Source organism: Pundamilia nyererei, unplaced genomic scaffold (assembly GCF_000239375.1).
Source record: "Pundamilia nyererei isolate P.nyererei 1_Seehausen unplaced genomic scaffold, PunNye1.0 scaffold00004, whole genome shotgun sequence".
Classification (NCBI taxonomy): domain Eukaryota; kingdom Metazoa; phylum Chordata; class Actinopteri; order Cichliformes; family Cichlidae; genus Pundamilia; species Pundamilia nyererei.
Window position 1 is genome coordinate 4806416 of NW_005187405.1, and position 17339 is coordinate 4823754.

General features: G+C 39.7%; 3 protein-coding genes across 4 annotated transcripts in view; 2 read left to right on the forward strand and 1 right to left on the reverse strand.

Annotated features, from left to right (window-relative positions):
- The window catches only part of parla (presenilin associated, rhomboid-like a), a 12328-nt gene extending 7024 nt beyond the window's left edge, over positions 1–5304 (forward strand). Inside the window, exons 2-10 of the mRNA XM_005721282.1 lie at positions 292–475; positions 584–688; positions 803–935; positions 2203–2298; positions 2384–2533; positions 2827–2897; positions 2977–3078; positions 3690–3787; positions 4242–5304. Of these exons, the coding sequence (XP_005721339.1) occupies positions 292–475; positions 584–688; positions 803–935; positions 2203–2298; positions 2384–2533; positions 2827–2897; positions 2977–3078; positions 3690–3787; positions 4242–4428 (1126 nt within the window). The 3' untranslated portion in view covers positions 4429–5304. The remainder of the gene's footprint in view (positions 1–291; positions 476–583; positions 689–802; positions 936–2202; positions 2299–2383; positions 2534–2826; positions 2898–2976; positions 3079–3689; positions 3788–4241) is intronic.
- Positions 5305–5807: 503 nt separating this feature from the next.
- Positions 5808–10177, reverse strand: extl2 (exostosin-like glycosyltransferase 2). Of its 2 annotated transcripts, XM_005721283.1 has the most exons (6): positions 10072–10177; positions 9249–9694; positions 9082–9152; positions 8883–8998; positions 6319–6776; positions 5808–6103 (listed from the first exon to the last, which is right to left on the reverse strand). In XM_005721283.1, the coding sequence occupies exons 1-5, from the start codon at positions 10095–10097 to the stop codon at positions 6374–6376; spliced, it is 1062 nt and encodes a 353-aa protein (XP_005721340.1). In that variant the 5' UTR covers positions 10098–10177; the 3' UTR covers positions 5808–6103; positions 6319–6373. The 2 variants fall into 2 exon arrangements, with proteins under 2 accessions (XP_005721340.1, XP_013767234.1); XM_013911780.1 differs by lacking the exon at positions 9082–9152 and having other exon boundaries at positions 8879–8998; positions 9224–9694.
- Positions 10178–10426: 249 nt separating this feature from the next.
- Positions 10427–14505, forward strand: LOC102200702 (uncharacterized oxidoreductase ZK1290.5). Its single transcript, XM_005721284.1, has 8 exons — positions 10427–10492; positions 10606–10706; positions 11255–11503; positions 11697–11798; positions 12037–12128; positions 12260–12442; positions 12543–12602; positions 14204–14505. Exons 2-8 carry the CDS (start codon positions 10631–10633, stop codon positions 14297–14299), a joined length of 858 nt encoding a protein of 285 aa, XP_005721341.1. The 5' UTR covers positions 10427–10492; positions 10606–10630; the 3' UTR covers positions 14300–14505.
- The last annotated feature ends 2834 nt before the right edge of the window (positions 14506–17339 follow it).

Below are 17339 nucleotides of genomic sequence, written 5' to 3' on the forward strand. Positions count from 1 at the left end.
AAAAAAAAAGCCTAAATTATATGTTATTATGTTCTTAACATATCTGTTAATTCACTCGAAGTTGGCTTTTATTTTGAAATCCGGTTTCCACATCCATTCCCGTAATACTTTGAATACACAGGGAACGTAAAACAAACTGGAGGCTGGCTTGACTGCAAGTCTCGAATTGGAGGCTGGCTTGACACAAGTAGGACACTTATGTTCTTCCCCTAAACTGAACATTGATTTTATACTTTTTTGTGTATATTTCAACAACTGCCTGCTTTAAAGGCTGCCTCTTTCTCCTGGCAGTCTTAACCCCTACAACCAGCAGAGGTGTGGATTTCGTCGGGAGGCCAAAAGGCCAGACATAAAGAAAAAAAATGCCACGCAGGAAACAAACACCTCAGCCACTGAGGCTGGCACCCCGGTGCCCCAGCCTCCTCCTAGAGTCCCCAGGCCTACACTTTTCACACCGCTGATGTTCACAGTAGGGGTAGGTCCCCCCAGTTTTGTACTGCTGTGTAGTGATGAAATGGATGCATGGTACACTGTTGTTTGTGGACAGTAAAGTGCTTCTGGCTGTTTTCTGACTCCATTTCAGTTTACAGGCTGCTCCTTTGGTGCGGCGGCCATTCTCCAATATGAGAGTCTAAAGTCAAGACTTCAGACTGCAAAAGATGAAGAGAATTCAGAAAAAGGCATGCAGGTGAGCACTTTGATGATCCACATTATTGCACATCTCCTTTGCTTGCAGATCGCATTACTGGTTTGATTTACAAGCTGCTCACAGAGACTCTGTGAACCTTTCACATGTTCCCAGGGCACCCAGGACATGGCATACTGGCACAACTGGTGGAACCAGCTGTCCAGCTTCCAGCGACAGCTCATTCTCCTGGTGTCCATGGTGGATGACTTCTGGAACAGCCTCACAGAGGGACAGAAGACTGTGACAGGTATTATTTTACACAGTCAACATCTTTGCAGTGTGTGTGCGGGGGTGGGTTTCGATTATCGATTTTCCGATTTTAAAATCGATTCTAGCTTGAATAGCGTGACATTGATTCATTAAAATCCTGAATCGATTTTTAAATATAAATACATTTTGCCCAAAATGCCAGAATCTCAGGATAAATCTCACAAAATTTTGACAACCACCAAACAGCTAAAACAGTAAATGAGAGCAGGTACACGGATTCTGCACAAAGACGTAAACAGAGCGCGGACCCGACGCTTTCACGCCCGACGGGACGTACACGGACATGCTGTCGGGGCTGAGAGCCGACAGCTCACTCATTTTGATGTGTCTGGTCCGCGCTCTGTGTTTAAATCTTTTCTTGCGCTAGATTCTGAAGCTGCAGGTTTTGTGTCTCTCCAACCAAAGTTGATTGAACCAGTCGCGAAAAGAAGATCCAAACTACGCTTCACATAAACATCATCATGAATTCCCTCTTACTTGCTGTTTTGCCTCCACCACAATAAAATCACACTTGCACAGCTCTCTCTCTCTGTGTACTTCAAGAACAGTTTCCCATTCACTTGCTTATTACCTACCAGTCTACCATTGTAAACAGTGCTGTCAGCCGCTGTGTTGTTTTTTTCTTTTCTACTTAAATGACTTCCGACAAGAAAGCCGCATTTTTGCTGTTCAATACTGAAGAAATTTTAACTTTTTAAATTATGCAAAATTGCAAAATGCTTAACTGTATCTCTAATAGAAACCTCTGTAACTTTGCTCTGCTTCGCTTCAGCAGCATCAGGTAATGTTCATGTTGATTCATGGTTTTCTTCAGTTTTTGTTCTACTGCAGAATATTTTTAAGGTTATCTGCTATAAAAAGTCAGGCCAGGAAAATCGCCTTCATGTTTGTCTGTGTTTTATCCTCTGTTACTTTGACACAAAGGCATCTGCTGTGATGCTCACACCTTTGATAAAGTCTCACAAGTGTAAGGTTTCTTTTTATAGATATAAAATATGGATATGTACTGATTAGTGATCAGAATTATAATATTTCTGACTGTCTGAGGCAAAATTTCCCCGAATCAAATGGAATCGAATCATGGATCGAATCGATTCGGGACCTTGCGCTTGTGAATGGGAATCGAATTGATTCTAGAAATCAGTGACGATACCCAACCCTATGTGTCTGGGGTTTTTTTTGTTTTTTATTTATCTCTTTGCATTTCTTCATAGTTGGCACCTTTATTTATGATTTTTTTCTAGGTATTATCGCACTAAATGCCGCCGTCCTCTGCTGTTGGCGAATCCCTTCAATGCAAAGAAGTATGCTTAAGTACTTCACGTCCAACCCAGCTTCCAGTGAGTTCACCTGTGCTACACGATCATGTCCTCTTTGTGTTTGCAGTGTGTGTATTTGTTTTCCCCTCTCCTCTTCCTCTTCCAGAAACACGCTGCCTTCCCATGGCTCTGTCCTCCTTCAGTCACTACTCCATCATCCACATGGTGGCCAACATGTATGTCCTATGGATATTCTCCTCAGGGATCGTCTCTCTTTTGGGGAAAGAGCAATTTCTTGCAGTTTACCTGTCTGCTGGTGAGTCAAATAAAGCACACAACTGGAGTCTGATAACATTTATTAAATCTAAACACAATACTTGAATATTTTTAACATTAGTGTTTAATCCAGGGTGGATAGTTTAATGATCTCTTTGCTTCATGTTTGACTGAAACTCGCTGTTATTCCATCCATCATTTACTACAGCACAAAAACCTTATTTTAATTTTGGGACACTCAAACGTTTAGGGCCTTTCAGTACTATGCATGGCTGATTATTGAGAATATAGGTAACAGGAAGTAAGAAAGGCTACCAAATGTTTGATTTTCAGGTGTGATTTCCACTATGGTCAGTTACACATGTAAGGCAGCCACCGGGCGTCTCTATCCATCATTAGGGGCGGTAAGATATTTGCTAAAATCCATTTTAAAGCTCAACTCAAATGATGGACAGCTGTGATAGTAACTGTTTTGATCTACAGTCCGGCGCCGTCATGGCCGTGCTCGCTGCTATCTGCTCTAAGATGCCAGAGGCCAAGCTTGGCATAATCTTCCTTCCCATGGTCACTTTCACAGCAGGAACAGTAAGTGCTGCACACTTCATATTTCCTACATACACTTTATGAAGTACACCTTACAAGTGCTCGATTGGAATCCATATTGCCTTCAGAAATGCCCCTATTTTTCATGGCACTGATTCAACACGGTGACCACAGTCAGCTCATTGTCATGTTCAAGAAACTAGTTCGAGATGATCTGACCTTTGTGACATGGTGTGTTATCCCGCTGGAAGCAGCCATCAGAAGACCTGCACACTGTAGTCATAAACATATGAACATGATCAGCAGCAATACACAGGCAGGCTGTTGTGTCTAAATGATGTTGTTTTTCCAATCTTTGGTTGTCCCATGGGAATTGTAGCCTCAGTTCTTAGTTGACAGGAGTGGCACCCACTGTGGGGTTCTGTTGCTGTGGCCCATCTTCTTTAAGGTTGGACATGTGCATTCAGAGATGTTCTTCTGTCTACCTCGGATATAACGAGTAGTTGCTTGAGTTGCTTTTGTCTTCCTTCCCGCTTTTGCTGCAGGAAGAGATGCGAGTGTGCATGGACCAAATAAAAAGGTACATGTATGAGTGACTGTGGAAGTATGCATGCCAGCACACTGAATGCAGCTTTGCCTTTGTTTATATTTAGGCTCTGAAAGCGCTAGTTGCCATTGACACAGCAGGACTTCTGTTGGGATGGCGGCTGTTTGACCATGCAGCTCACCTTGGCGGAGCCCTCTTTGGAGTGTGAGTCAGGTCTTATTTTTACCCTTTCCTCAAAGTCTGTCCATGTTAACAATATGAAATACAGTTTCAAGGCTTATGAAACTGTCTTAATCCCAAATCTGATTACTTACTTTTTCTGGAGGGTTTAACTGTTTTCTTAGACTTACATAAGCAGACAGATTTTGCCCAGTTTTAATATCCTGCTCTCATAACATGGCCCAAGTGTGAAAATTGTGGTTATGTGACAGTTGCAGGTGTAGTCACAAATACAGCTTAAAGCCTGTGGAACATATCTAATATTATCAAAATGTTGTTTTGAAGGCTTTGTGCTTTTGAACTCAGTCATGAAAAAAGAATCCAATGATTCTGCACTGCTTTGATCAGTCTAAATCCTTTAATGTCTTAATGTGGCCTAATGGGAGCATCTTGTTCTGCTTTCTCCACATTTTACCGTGCCATGCATCTCTTCATACAGGTGGTATGTGGCATATGGTCATAAACTCATCTGGAGGAAGAGGGAGCCCCTTGTGAAGTTGTGGCATGACATTCGTTCACCAGGCAGCCGAGGTTCTAGGCCTGGACGTGGACCCGGGGGTGGACCCGGGGGTGGACCCGGGGGTGGACCCGGGGGTGGACCCGGGGGTGGAGGACCAACATCATAAGTCCCTGAAATTCTTTGTGAAAGAACTGGAACCCATCCAAAAGAATATGCAAGGACACTTTTATCCAATGACATGGAGTGGACTGTTATTAATAAATAAATCTAGTTTTCACATCCAAAGTTAGTAAAGAGCATTTGCTGATTTAATGCCTTAAAAGCAGGTGAAACTTCATGTCTAGCGTTGCAGTCGAGATGTTTACTTTGTAGACTTTAAGCACCTGTTATGCTACCGGTAATCTGTAACTCTGCTACCTCATTTAGCCATTTTCCACCAATGCTTTGCCAAATCTCAAACTGGTTCTACACATTTACACCAACAAAGAATGGTGGCACCACAAAAATGAGTCTCCCAACACTTGGATTCAGTGATTTCAGAAGCAATGGGAATATTACTGCAAGTAATTTACCACTAATTTCCAAATGTAGCATTCAGATTCGGCCCTGTGTGACACTAACGTCTGATATAGTATGCAAAAATTAAGTTCTGACACTTGCCAAAATATGGCCATCGACCAGCACCAGACTAGGCACATTACTGGTGGAAAACAGGTGTTAGTAATCCAAAGCTAAAAACCTTTTTAATCCATGTTTTTGTGTCCATGTTGTTCTGGAAAACTGCATTAGCCATCAGACAAAAGAACAAAAATTCCACATTAGAAAACAAAGAATTTTATTGTCTGATCCTTTTCCTCTGTTAACACACTCATTCAAACTACTAGCTTTACATTGAGAGAAAAATAGAACAAATAAGCATATCCAATGATTTTAGATAAATGGGCACTCCCACGTATACCTACTAATGTAAATAATTCATTTGGTAACAAATCTCTTTATCAGTGCCCTCTATTACAGTAAAAAGTGGCCAAGGCACTTTTTTTTAAAAAAAAACCTAAAAACCTGCAGTTTAACTATTTTGGTTAGAAATACTTTCCTCACAGCAGGGCAATATGTTTAAAATTAAAGCTGTGACAAAACTGTTTATGACAATATAAGTTTTATTGGAAGCGTTTAATCTATAGTTGGCACATATGAGAATTTGGAACAAAGATACCACGACTCATGGTGCCAAAACACACTCCGTTAATTCTTCAGATGCCGACATCTCCAGATTACTACCTGAACTCATACAGTGGGGGAAGTATTTCACCCCCTGCTGAATTTGATGGGGGGTTTTTTTCTGGTTGATATTCTGTCTTTCTCCATTAAAATACCACTGCCATAGAAAATTAGAAACTGTTCATTTCTTTGTGAGTGAGCAAATTTACAAATTCAACAGGGAATAAATTATTTTCACCATTATAATAATGACTTCATGCCCTGAGAAAACATTTTATTTATCAAATCACATTCCTGTCCTGGACATAAAGAGTCACTGTTAAATGCTTTTCACAATTCCTTTTTATTCAGATACGTTGGTGGAAAGTTTTTTTGGTTAAATACAACTACAGCATACCTACATCTTAAGACAGTCTAAATCTGTTACTAATAAAGCAGGTTAAGTTGTCAAAATAGATCAAAGACTGACACTTTTTTGGCTTCAAGGTAACTAAGGCAGTTCCTGGTAAACAATACAGATTAGCTTATCAAATATGGATGTCTCATCAGACAAGGGCATGTGCAGCAAATTCTTCTAACAATCCTCACTGTCCAAAAATCAGGCGTCCATCACTGTCGGGCTGTGAATGAGAAAACTGCTCAGAATCCTAAAACTCAAAAGAGTAGGCTAAAAATCAAAGAGGTACAATGAGATTAAAGTTTTCATTTTTTAGTTTCCAGGCACAGTTCGTTCGCTCTCTCTCTCACACACACACACACACACACACACACACACACACAGATAATTCAAACTTATCCTCCACCCTGTCACATGATGTTAATCAAACAGACTTACCAGAACGCTATATCGTCTACTTTTTATCCAGAGCAATCAGTAATACAGCACTTCCTCAGCCCCTGCTTTTGTGGTTTGCATAACTGGGGAAGCCAAACTGGGAGACCATCAGGTTGGAGAAGGAAAGAGGCATAAAGCCATAGATCTGTGTCAACCTGTTCAGGCAGTAGGACCTCTGGAGAAGGTGTTCGGGACGATGCCACATCCCCTGGTATCCACTGCTGGCCTCCTTTTCTAGGTTGCGGAGGTCCACGGGTTTGATAAAGACCCCAGAGGCTCTGTTCATTTTACCCAACTTTGATTGTTTTCTTAAATACAGAGCTACGGCAAAGTTCATGGCAATATCGTCACAGTTCTGCGTTTCATCCACTAAAGCATGCACTGCTTGAGGCTGGTCCTGAAAGAGCTGCAAATAGCGGCGGTGGAAGAAGGCAGCACCAATTAACACCATGGAGTATCTGCAGGGAATGCAGGGAGATGGAAGCTTAAAAAACAAAGTACACCTAGCCAGAGGCCTGTACTATGAAGCAGGATTAGTGGCGCAGCAATGCAAATTCAGGGTTAACTCTGCATTTTCAGCAATACGATGGTGATTCGCTGCTGTGGAAATTTATAATGCAGGTTGAAAGAAAAACAGCTGCTGTTTAGTTGTGTCTAAGAATCTATATTTATTACTCATCATGGAAAGAAGACTTTAGAGACTCATGAAAAACATTAGACCCTCTTACTATCTGCTCAGAGTGGCTCGGGGGATTTTACAGCAATGTTAACACCATTTTCCAGAAAGCTAAGTGGAGAGAATTTATCTAAATTTCAGGAGTGGTACCACACCTCCATACACATCCCTTCCAGTAATCCATCAATATATGACCCTCCCGAGCACTACAAGCTGTTCATTCTCATCTTTGTGCCCCACCCTCCCTTCCTTTTTTTACAATTCATTCACTTCTCATTAGTACATGAGGATCTTCCCAGCCTGGGAGCCATCGCCAATCCCCCCTGAGGCCTTCCCCAAACTGCAGCCTCAATTCATCCTCAAGCCATCTGCCATTATTTACTAGGAATGCTGTCAAACCTAAAATGAGAATGTGGTCCCCGCTAGTGAATTGGGCAGTAGGAAGTGACGTTTTATCTCTTGATCGCAAATATAACCTGTTCCACAACTGGTTAGGTCTGCAGCACAAATTCTCAAGGTAAACTACCCCCTAAGAAATGAACCCTCTTCATAAACCAGGGTTTATGCCAAAGTTACCTGAATAAGCCTTGAATTTTCTCATGTTCAATTTAAAGTCAACAAGTACAAACTCACCATCTACTGACCAATCGTTTCTCTGGGAAATGGTGCCACCATTCCTGGAACACATGTCAGACATGTCCACGGACAGCTAGCGTCTAAAGCAGCAACTTTATTTCTATTTCTAAAATGATTGTATTGTCTTCCACGCCTTTATAATGTGGATATACACTAGATATCAAATTTGCAAGCATGCTATGCCTGTCTTTAATTTCTATTTGTATATATTTTCTTAACTTGCACTCAAGCCATTAAACACCACCAACACAGTTTCAGCTGAAAAGATAAAGTTAAAATTGTTTTCTGCACATTTAAACATTGATATAACAGATTATCCTGAGTCTTAAGGATACTGAGAAGTCTGTTAACTCGCACAGATGGCATTTTTGCCAGATTTTCTTCCTGGCTTCAGCTTAGGCTTTATAAATATAATAGTGCTTTTCCATTCATAAAGCCTATTTAAAATCGTACACTTGTAATCTCACGCTACTGTTTTGGCAACACGTGTTGCTCTGAGCCTGTACTGTACACAGCTTAACATTGCCTGGTCTGACACAGTTTTAACTTCCTTTCTAAAATCAGGCCGCTCAGATCTGTTAGATCTGCCCACGTCTGTGATTGGTCAGAAGTTGCCTCTTTCATGTGTTCATGCTCACATGAACACATGACAGACTGGTAAGCCTAGAGTGGACCTATTAAGTTTATAACCACTTTCTTGTGACAGCTTAAAGCTGATTTAGACTTCTGCTGTGGATTTTTGATGTAACCCATATGAGTGGTTGACATTACTGCCAGCAGTCATGCTTGTCCTTGGCGCATCATTCGTTAATTACCTTGTGGTCATGTCCCAGTGTTTTATATGCTGTGCCAACAACAATACAAATAAAATTCTGGGACTTTTCTTTCCCACATGGTTCCCCACTATTTGTTGTGGCTGGTTTTTGTTCCAGAGGCAAACATATGTCCCGTCTTTGCACATTACCTCACATCCATTCCAAAAGCTTTGACAATCTCCCTGCACGAATTTTCTGACATCTGTGAATCCTTATAGAAATGCTATGATCATTATTCTTTATACTAAGATATGATTGTTATTCTCTCACTGATATGTTTAAAATTAAACACAGAACTATACTGATGTACACTGATGTAAAAATAAGTGAAGCCACATAAGCAACAAACATTCTGGGTATGTCGAGCATGCTTCGTAGTACAGGCCCAAATAACATGCAGGGTATGTGGACAAAAAAACCAAAAACAAACAACCTACACGTCACCTCCTGCTGTTTCTGGATCCTGCAGCTCAAAGCTGCCATAGCTGTACACTCCTGCTGCCGTTGAGACATGTTTCCTCGGTACAAATCCAACAATCTGGTCTGGAAATTGCTGTGGAACCCAACAGTAAAACAACTCAGGGTTTGCCGGCTAAAATCTGCAGTTAAATTTTTCAAGTTTATGATACTCATTACCTTCCAGACAGAAAAAGCAAAACTGATGTCAGGTACACTGATGAGAGTGTCATCATCCAGCATCAGAACAGCTACAGGAGCAGAACAAAAATACTACTGTTCACTGACTAAAATGTATTTAAATATAACAAATAATACATACGGTGCAAGCTGACAGATGTACTGACCATCAGTATCAATTTCAGGGAATGGTTGTAGTCTGTTGCGCATTCGGTTGCTGGTCTGCTCCTTGAAGACTACCTGGACCGGATGAGGCCCCAAGGAGCTCCACAGCTTTGCAGGTGTCTGCTCTCCAATGTTGTTCCATACTATGATAATTCTCTGAAGATGAGGTACTCCCTGGTAATGGTTTAGGAGTTTGAGCAAAACGTCTGTGCGGTTGTAAGTCTGGATGATGATGGTAAACTTCTTCTCCTCCGAGCTGTCAGCGTGGTGAACCTGTGCGGGATTCTGCTTTTGCGGGGTTGCCCTTCGTAGCACCTCCAAGACAGCAACACCTCTTTGGTCCTCAGCAGGTGGCAGCAGAGCTGTCAAGACTACACCAACCAGGAGGATCAGCAGAATTGCCCAAAACAAATAGGTTCGTCGGAGCCCAAAGCAACAACGGGGCAGCCTGCACACAGATTTGCAGTATTTATTAATATTTCCATCTCAGCTCCAGTTTAAAAGAGAAAAAAATCAATATATGCAGTTTCTATGACTGATTTGTTGTATTCTAAGAAGAAATTAGTTAATCTATGGCCTGTGATAAATGTTAGGATTATATGGCATCCATAACTAAACATGCAAATCAATTAAGCCATCTTGGGTATCCGAAATGACAGCATAGCTTGTGCAAGTAGTTGTAGTTGCACTGATTTTAGCTAACTTTAACGTGATTTTAGCCCAGCGTTTGTTTTGAACACAACGGTTTAGTCGGCTGTCTCGTAACATATCTAGCCTGTTACATTTTAACATATTCTATTTTTCTTTCTAGAAAGGAGAACTCACCTCATTTTTGTTGGCACTACAAACATTCAACCCCTTTCTTTCAAACGGTCGCCATGTTGGCTGACTTTGTCCAAAGAGTGTACAAGTTAAGAGCGGTTCCAATTTAACACCCGCCGTAATTTATGGTACTCAACAGCCACGCAGCTATTTTATTATAGAGAAAATTTTCTTGTTAAATGAATATTTTGTTCTTACTCATTATAAATACATTTTCTACGTTACAACCTCGTAAATATATTTTCACTCGCGTATTCCGGCTTTCTAATGAACTGTCGCCATGTTTGTTCAGCGGCTTGATTTTTAATTCAGGGGCATATCTTCGCCTCTACAAATATGTTAATAATAGTTGGTCGAGAGAGAAAGGGAGAATCAACTAAATGAAAAATTTTCAAAACCAGCCTACCTAGTGGTTACAACAAAGGTAAGTTAATCTAATGCACTGTTAATGGAAAAAGAGTGTATTAATAGTATTCTTTTTTGGAGAATAACATTAAAGCAAGAAAAGTTAACAACAAAACAAAAACGTTTTTCCAGATTGCTCAGCTCTGGTGAAGTGAACATGCCGTTGGCGTCGGTCCTGAACTGTCCTACAGTACCACTTTCCAATGATCTGCAGATCCCCGTGCTTGGTTTGGGTGTGTTTTACTCTGGCAGTCACTGTTTTTAAATCAGCTAGCACAAACCTGAATGAAGCATTATGCAATCCTAGGACACAGTGATTGTTAACTGGATCGGTTGGCTTAAAAACTTTTAAGTAATGCAATAGGGAAGTAAATCCACAAGTAAAACTGACACCTATCAGGTTTTAATTCAAGAAAAAAATATGTAGTGTTACTGTTCGTCAGTTTATCCACAGGCAAACGTTTGGTCTAATTCCTCCAATACAGTTGATACTACTAATAAATAGTTGCGTACACAAACGGGTTTTTCAGTATCCTTTAATCCAGGATATGTGAATATTTTGTATGTATTTATACCTTTTATGAATACACTGTATATTTATGTCAGCGCTAATACGCCGTCAAGTTTGAATTAAACTACATAACACTATCATTAAAATGTCTTCTAGTGCTGCTGTAACACGTGAATTTCCCCACTGTGGGAAATATAAAGTCTATATTATAATAATTACCATTGGGGGTTTTTTAAATGTATAAATGTTGTGTGTTTTTCTCTTTGCCAGGCACATCACATAATGGTGGTTACTCCCACGATGCAGTTATGTATGCCCTCACTGAATGTGGCATCTGCCACATTGACACAGCAAAGCGTTATGGCTGCGAGGCCGAATTGGGCAAAGCTGTCAGAGAAAGTGGGCTTCCACGAAGTGATCTGTGGCTCACGAATAAACTGTGGCCCGGCGACTACGGATATACAGCTGCAAAAAAGGCCTGTCTGGACTCCTGCTTGGAAATGGGGGTCGAGTATTTTGGTATGCCGTCTGATTGATAAAGTTAAAAACAGTTAAGAGCTAAACAGTTTTCTGGGATGTCACTGCAGGACAAACGTCTTGAATAAACCTGTGATGGCTCGTGATGTAGTTGAATTAATCCATGTTCACCACACCGAATGCAGTTTGCTGTCTTTTGTTACATCATGACCTCTAACCCCTGTTGTTTTTAAAGATCTGTACCTGATGCACTGGCCAGAGTCAAAGACACCTGGTGGTTCCAACAGGGAGATGAGAGCTGAGACCTGGAGAGCTTTGGAAGAACTTTATAAGGAAGGTAAATGCTAAATGCATGGTATTAACTTAGAGAGATTATCAGAATTACCATACAATGCAATTATTTCTTTATACTATATTAATTTTATCCTTGGGAATTATGTTCATAATTTAATTAAAAGACTAGCTTCAGTTTTACAGCTGGATAATCACTGAAGTAGTGATGATAATACATATCACTTAATAGTAGTAAAAGAGTTTATTTCACAAAGCATACATATCTCTGTTTGCTAATATAGGTGTGTGCCGTGCTATTGGGGTCAGCAATTTTCTGGTCCACCACCTGGAACAGCTGAAAGAAGACTGTACTGTGATACCACATGTTAACCAGGTAGTTTTATCCATTTAGCATTTATTTAAGCTAGAATCTGTGCAAAGATACTCAGGTTGACTTTCTTTATGCCATAAAACTTCCTTCAGCTCATTGACTTTATTGTTTTATATGCTGTTTTAACTGATCAGGTTGAGTACCATCCTTTCCAGCAGCCAAATCACCTGATTCAGTACTGTCGTCAGGAGGGAATTGTGTTTGAAGGGTATAGTCCTCTGGCCAAGGGTCAAGTCTTCAACAATCCCACTGTTCTCCAGATAGCGGAAAAGCACAGACGCACGCCAGCTCAGATCTGCATCCGCTGGAGTATTCAGGTTGTCACGCTCATCACATGATTTCCATCCCTGGTGTGAAAATATTGTGTCTACTGAAATTCTAAATATTCTTGAATATTTTCAATTTTGTGTTTCTAAGAACGGAGTTGTGACAATACCAAAATCGACCAAAAAGAAGAGGATACAAGAAAACTGTGAAGTGAGTTTAAAGATCATTCCATACTTTCTTGAACCCTTTAAAAAAGTCTACAAAATGAAAAACCAAAATAAAAGTTCATGTTGTGATCGAACATTTTTTCAAATAAAGCTTAGCTGTAGCCTAAGTTTGACAAGACAGTCAAAATCATGTCTTCATCTAAACCCAGTTACACCGTGCAAAGGTCTTGAACCACCCTTAATTTCTTTATATTTTGCCTTTAAGGAGCCAGCTTTCTAAAGTTGGTATCAGAGTTTTCTTTTGGGCACTGGCTCTTTTTACACCCATTTTTAGTCCAGTCCTTGTACCTGACCATTTTCAGAGGAATAAATCATTCAAGCACAAAAAAGGCAGCAAACTCGAGGGGTGAATCAGTGCTGTCTCTACACATTGAAATACAGAGAAAACTTGGTGAAGAACCAATTTTAAATGATATCTTTACACACTTTGTTACTAGCAGCCTGTCTGTTCCAATTTCTGTAGTCTAATCTATGGAAAACACCAAACACAGTTGACAGATGTAAAAATTGTACTACAACAGGGTGATTCAGAAAGAGCTATTAGTGGAAAACTTGCCGCACTGTGTCCTAAAAACTTTAAGGAAACACGACAAATGGAGGACAAAAGAAGTTCTTCTGCAGCAGAAGAAAAGTATCTTAAGAAACAGGAAAAAAGCAAAGACCTGACAGAACCTGAGAGATGCATCTGGTTCATCTACTGCTCACTAAAGCTTCGTCAGAAATGGTCTCAGTGGAAGGCTGGCTGTTAAGAAGTCATTCTTAAGGGAGGAAAACAGGTGGTATGCCACATTACACAAGAACTGGACTTAAAATCAGTAGCAATGAATGGAGTGATGAATCCAAATCTGAAAGTTTTGGTTCAAATAATTGTCAGTTTATGCAAAGGTCAGGAGAGAGGTATGACACTGATTGTGTACAGCCATCTTAAAAACACGGTGGAGGCTCTGTCATTGTTTGCACCTGCATTTCAGTCAGTTGTGTTCTACTTCTTCTTCATCTTGTTAAAACTGATGGATTTAGTGACAAGTTAAATAGTTTAAATAATGGCATAATGTGTCCATCTTTCCAGTCAGAAGTATAAATAACATATAAATATAAATAACTGCAACTTGAATCTGTACTGAAGCTCAGCATTTGACACAGAGTTCGTGTTCACTGCTGTAATAGCTAATAATGATTAATATAATAACTATAATATTGGCCATATTATATTTACACTACCAAAGTGATATGACTTTAGTCTCATGAACAACATTAGCTAATTGTTATTTACTAACGAATCTTAAATGACTGTTCAGTACAGAAATGAAGCCCAAAAATCATGTTTTACAGTCCTGTGGTCTCAGCCTCAGATACTTATCAAATCACACAAAGCTCTTGTAGAAACAAACAAATGAACAAAATATGTTCTCCTTCATTTCTGTCAAACAAAGTTGTATGACACGTTTCCAGCGGTTAGTATCATGGTTGCTAGGCTAGGAGTTTGCATGTGTTTTGGAATTTGTACGTGTTTTGGAGTTTGTACATGCTTTGTCTCTAGGGGCCACCGTATCTTATCGTCCTCTCTCTCACACACACAAACAGGTGTTTGGATTCCAGCTGGAGGACGAGGACATGGCTGCTTTAGGAAGCTTGCATGATGGAAGACATGTTACTTGGGATCCAACAAATGTGGAATAAGTGGGAAGATGGAGGGTATGTTTGTCCATGAACTGGTGATGGCTGAGTGAGGAATTGATTTGAATATGTTCTTGGTTAATTATTTTTCTTTCTGGCAGTTTTCCTGGAAATAGACTTGACTGTAATGTCAAAGTTTATTGAGCTACATCTTCAGATAATGTGTAGACAAACACACACGAAGGACAAAACCATTCCAAGTGCCTTACTTTATAGAAATGTTGATTTTTTTTGTGATATATATATATATATATATATATATATCTTGAATAAAATCTACAAATAATTTTTTTTCACATTCAAATTAAGGGGAGGGATCAAGTGGTTTCTAAGACGAGAGGACCTTGGTATCGTATCCATGGTTGCAGTATATAAAACAACTATGTAAACTCAAGGCTGTGACCTTTTATTAGTCCTCTTCTCTTATTCCGCAAATGAAATCTTTAGTTTACTTCACCTGTAAAATCTGTACGTGATTATCAAAATACCTTAAGCAACATGTATCATTTACAAGTAAGTCATGAGACAAAAGAAAAACAAAACGGCCCCAAAGCTTAACCAGGTTTGGGAGGCATGAAAGTCAGCTGTAACTGTAACTTTATATAACACAAGCTATCAGGGTTTAGCAAATAATTTGCTGGCTACACTGGCTCTGGTAACGTTCAACTTCACTAAACCTTATCATGTTATCACGTTAAATTCAATTTTGATATTTTACATAATTTAGTATGAGGTGGATTCTCATGTCCACCTTTATTCCTCAGCACAGCCTGAACACTCTCTTTATTACCGGTATTGTTAATCTGTGGATCTTTCACAGTGCATTTTTGTCCTATCTTCATCCCCTCATCCCAAACTAGTCGCTGTTCCCCCTGAGCTTGGTTCGGCAAGAGGTTTCTTCCTGTTAAAATGGAGTTTTTCCATCCCACTGTCACCAAGGTCCCTGCTCATAGGTCATCTGTTTTTTGTTTTTTTTTTGTTCTCCTGTTTTCTGTGTAGTCTTATATACCATACAAAACACAATGAAGCAACTGTTGCTGTGTGTTTATAATAATAATAATGTATGCTTTATTGATACCCATTTACTCAGTGAAGCAGTGGGCAGCCACCAATCTAGCGCCCAGGAAGGATATAGGGACGGTACCTTGCTCAGGGGTACCTCAGGGTTGTCGTTCAGTGAATTTGAACCCCCGACCACTCTACCCACTGAGCTATCCCAGTCTGTTGGTGCTATATAAATAAACTGAACAGAATTAAATTAAATTCAGGACATTCAAAGCTCTTCTTTGGATGTTGGCTACTTTTTGTCCATTTTCTGTCAAAGTGATCTCACACTACATCACTAATGTTGAAGTTCAGTCCAACCCATGATTGATAAGTGTGTTTGGTATCATTGTGATATTAAAAAAAAACCAAAAAAAACCCGAAGCTGCTGCCAATCAGATGCTTTCCAAATGGTGTTGCACTGTGGATCAAAATCTGACAGCATTTATCTGTACTCATAATTCCATCAATTTTGACATGGCTGAAATGAAGACCCAGGCATCACAGAGCCTCCACTGTGTTTTACAGATGGGTATACACATACAGTGTTGCACCTCTCTTCTGGCATCATCTGTACATGAGTATTTAAACCAAATATTTCAAATTTGGATGACTCAAGACCTGTCACCACTGATTTTCAGTCTAGTTCTTGTGTAATTTGGCATACCTCAGTCTTTTCTCCCCGTGTCCCTTCCTACTGAGACCATTTTTGATGAAGCTTTAATTAACATTAAGGCCAGATATCTCTCAGGTCTGTCTTTTTAAAAGACATGATGTTAATGATCTTCTTTTGTGCTTCACGTGTCCAGTATCCTCAAATTTCTTAAGGACACACTGCACACCATGCAAAAAGAACCCAAGCTTTCAACTAACAGTTCTTTGGGAGTCATGTTGCTAATGCAAAAATACTATTTTATGTTTGTCATACTGTTACCTTTAGTTTAATCTACAAAAAAATGCCAAAGAAAAGAAAACAAAATGTGTTTTTCTACCAGGCGGCTGGCAACAAAGAGCCTAAATGTTTAAAATTGGTTCTCTGCCAGGTTGGCTTACATGTAGTCACAACACAGTTTCATTTCTTGAAGCAGGCACGTTTTCAATGCTTGAATGATGATGTGGCCTCAGTGTGGCTCAAAAACCCCCAAAAACAAAACAATTCCTTTCAGGTACAAAGATCACATACAAGGACTGGACTGAAAATGATATGGGGAAAAAGAAGCAGACAACTTCCAAAGAACAAATCTCAAAGATCTTCAGAAAACACTGCTCAAGACCACAGTATACAGGTTGAACAGACATGGCTACCACGAGGAATCTGTGCTGAAGACCACACCTATGAGTCCACTCCCAGCATTCACATCTTGAAAAATACTGAACCATTTCACAAAATAAAACAATGACAAAATCATTGAGTTAGCAATATCATTTATTCTTTCTCCCTCAGCTTAGAATCACTGTTGTACATAAGTTACATTTTGTTTTCTCAATTTCACAGGTTCTTGTTTTCCTCTTCAAACTTCCAGTTTGACCTCCCTCTCATATCAAAAAAAGAAAAGAAAAAAAGCAGATTGTATTATACAAAAATGCAAACCAATTTTCACACAGTGAATTCTCTTACAAAGTCATAAAATGGCGTAATAATGGCTACATCCACATTGGAGGAAGATAATTCTAGACATTCCTTAATGGAGTATAATATACATATAAAAAAAATTTTTCTTGCTGAAATCAAACCTGTACCTTAATTTAAGAGATATTTTACACGGGAGTAATTATATAAAAAAGCCATTTGCGAATTTCCCCAGAAAGTCCGGGAATAAAATGTGAGCCTCAAACAGCAGTAACAGAGTTCAGTGGTCAAGGGTGGTAGAGGAGGGGTTTAACTGGTTATGCAAATATGGGGTATAGGCAGCGGTTCCACTCAGAAACAAAAAACACACCGAATATTGAAATTAACGTCTTTGCTATTCGCTGTATAAAACACCCCATATATCACGGT

Excerpts from the sequence above, each read along its gene's own strand:
- extl2 (XM_005721283.1), bottom strand. The coding sequence starts at position 10,097 with ATGTTTGTAGTGCCAACAAAAATGAG. Across the intron at positions 8,999-9,081 it reads TTGCTTTTTCTGTCTGGAAG|CAATTTCCAGACCAGATTGT; the intron begins GTAATGAGTATC and ends TGGGTTCCACAG. Across the intron at positions 6,777-8,882 it reads GAAACAGCAGGAGGTGACGT|ATACTCCATGGTGTTAATTG; the intron begins GTAGGTTGTTTG and ends CATTCCCTGCAG.
- LOC102200702 (XM_005721284.1), top strand. The coding sequence starts at position 10,631 with ATGCCGTTGGCGTCGGTCCTGAACTGTCCTACAGTACCACTTTCCAAT. Across the intron at positions 10,707-11,254 it reads GATCCCCGTGCTTGGTTTGG|GCACATCACATAATGGTGGT; the intron begins GTGTGTTTTACT and ends TCTCTTTGCCAG. Across the intron at positions 11,799-12,036 it reads GGAAGAACTTTATAAGGAAG|GTGTGTGCCGTGCTATTGGG; the intron begins GTAAATGCTAAA and ends TTGCTAATATAG.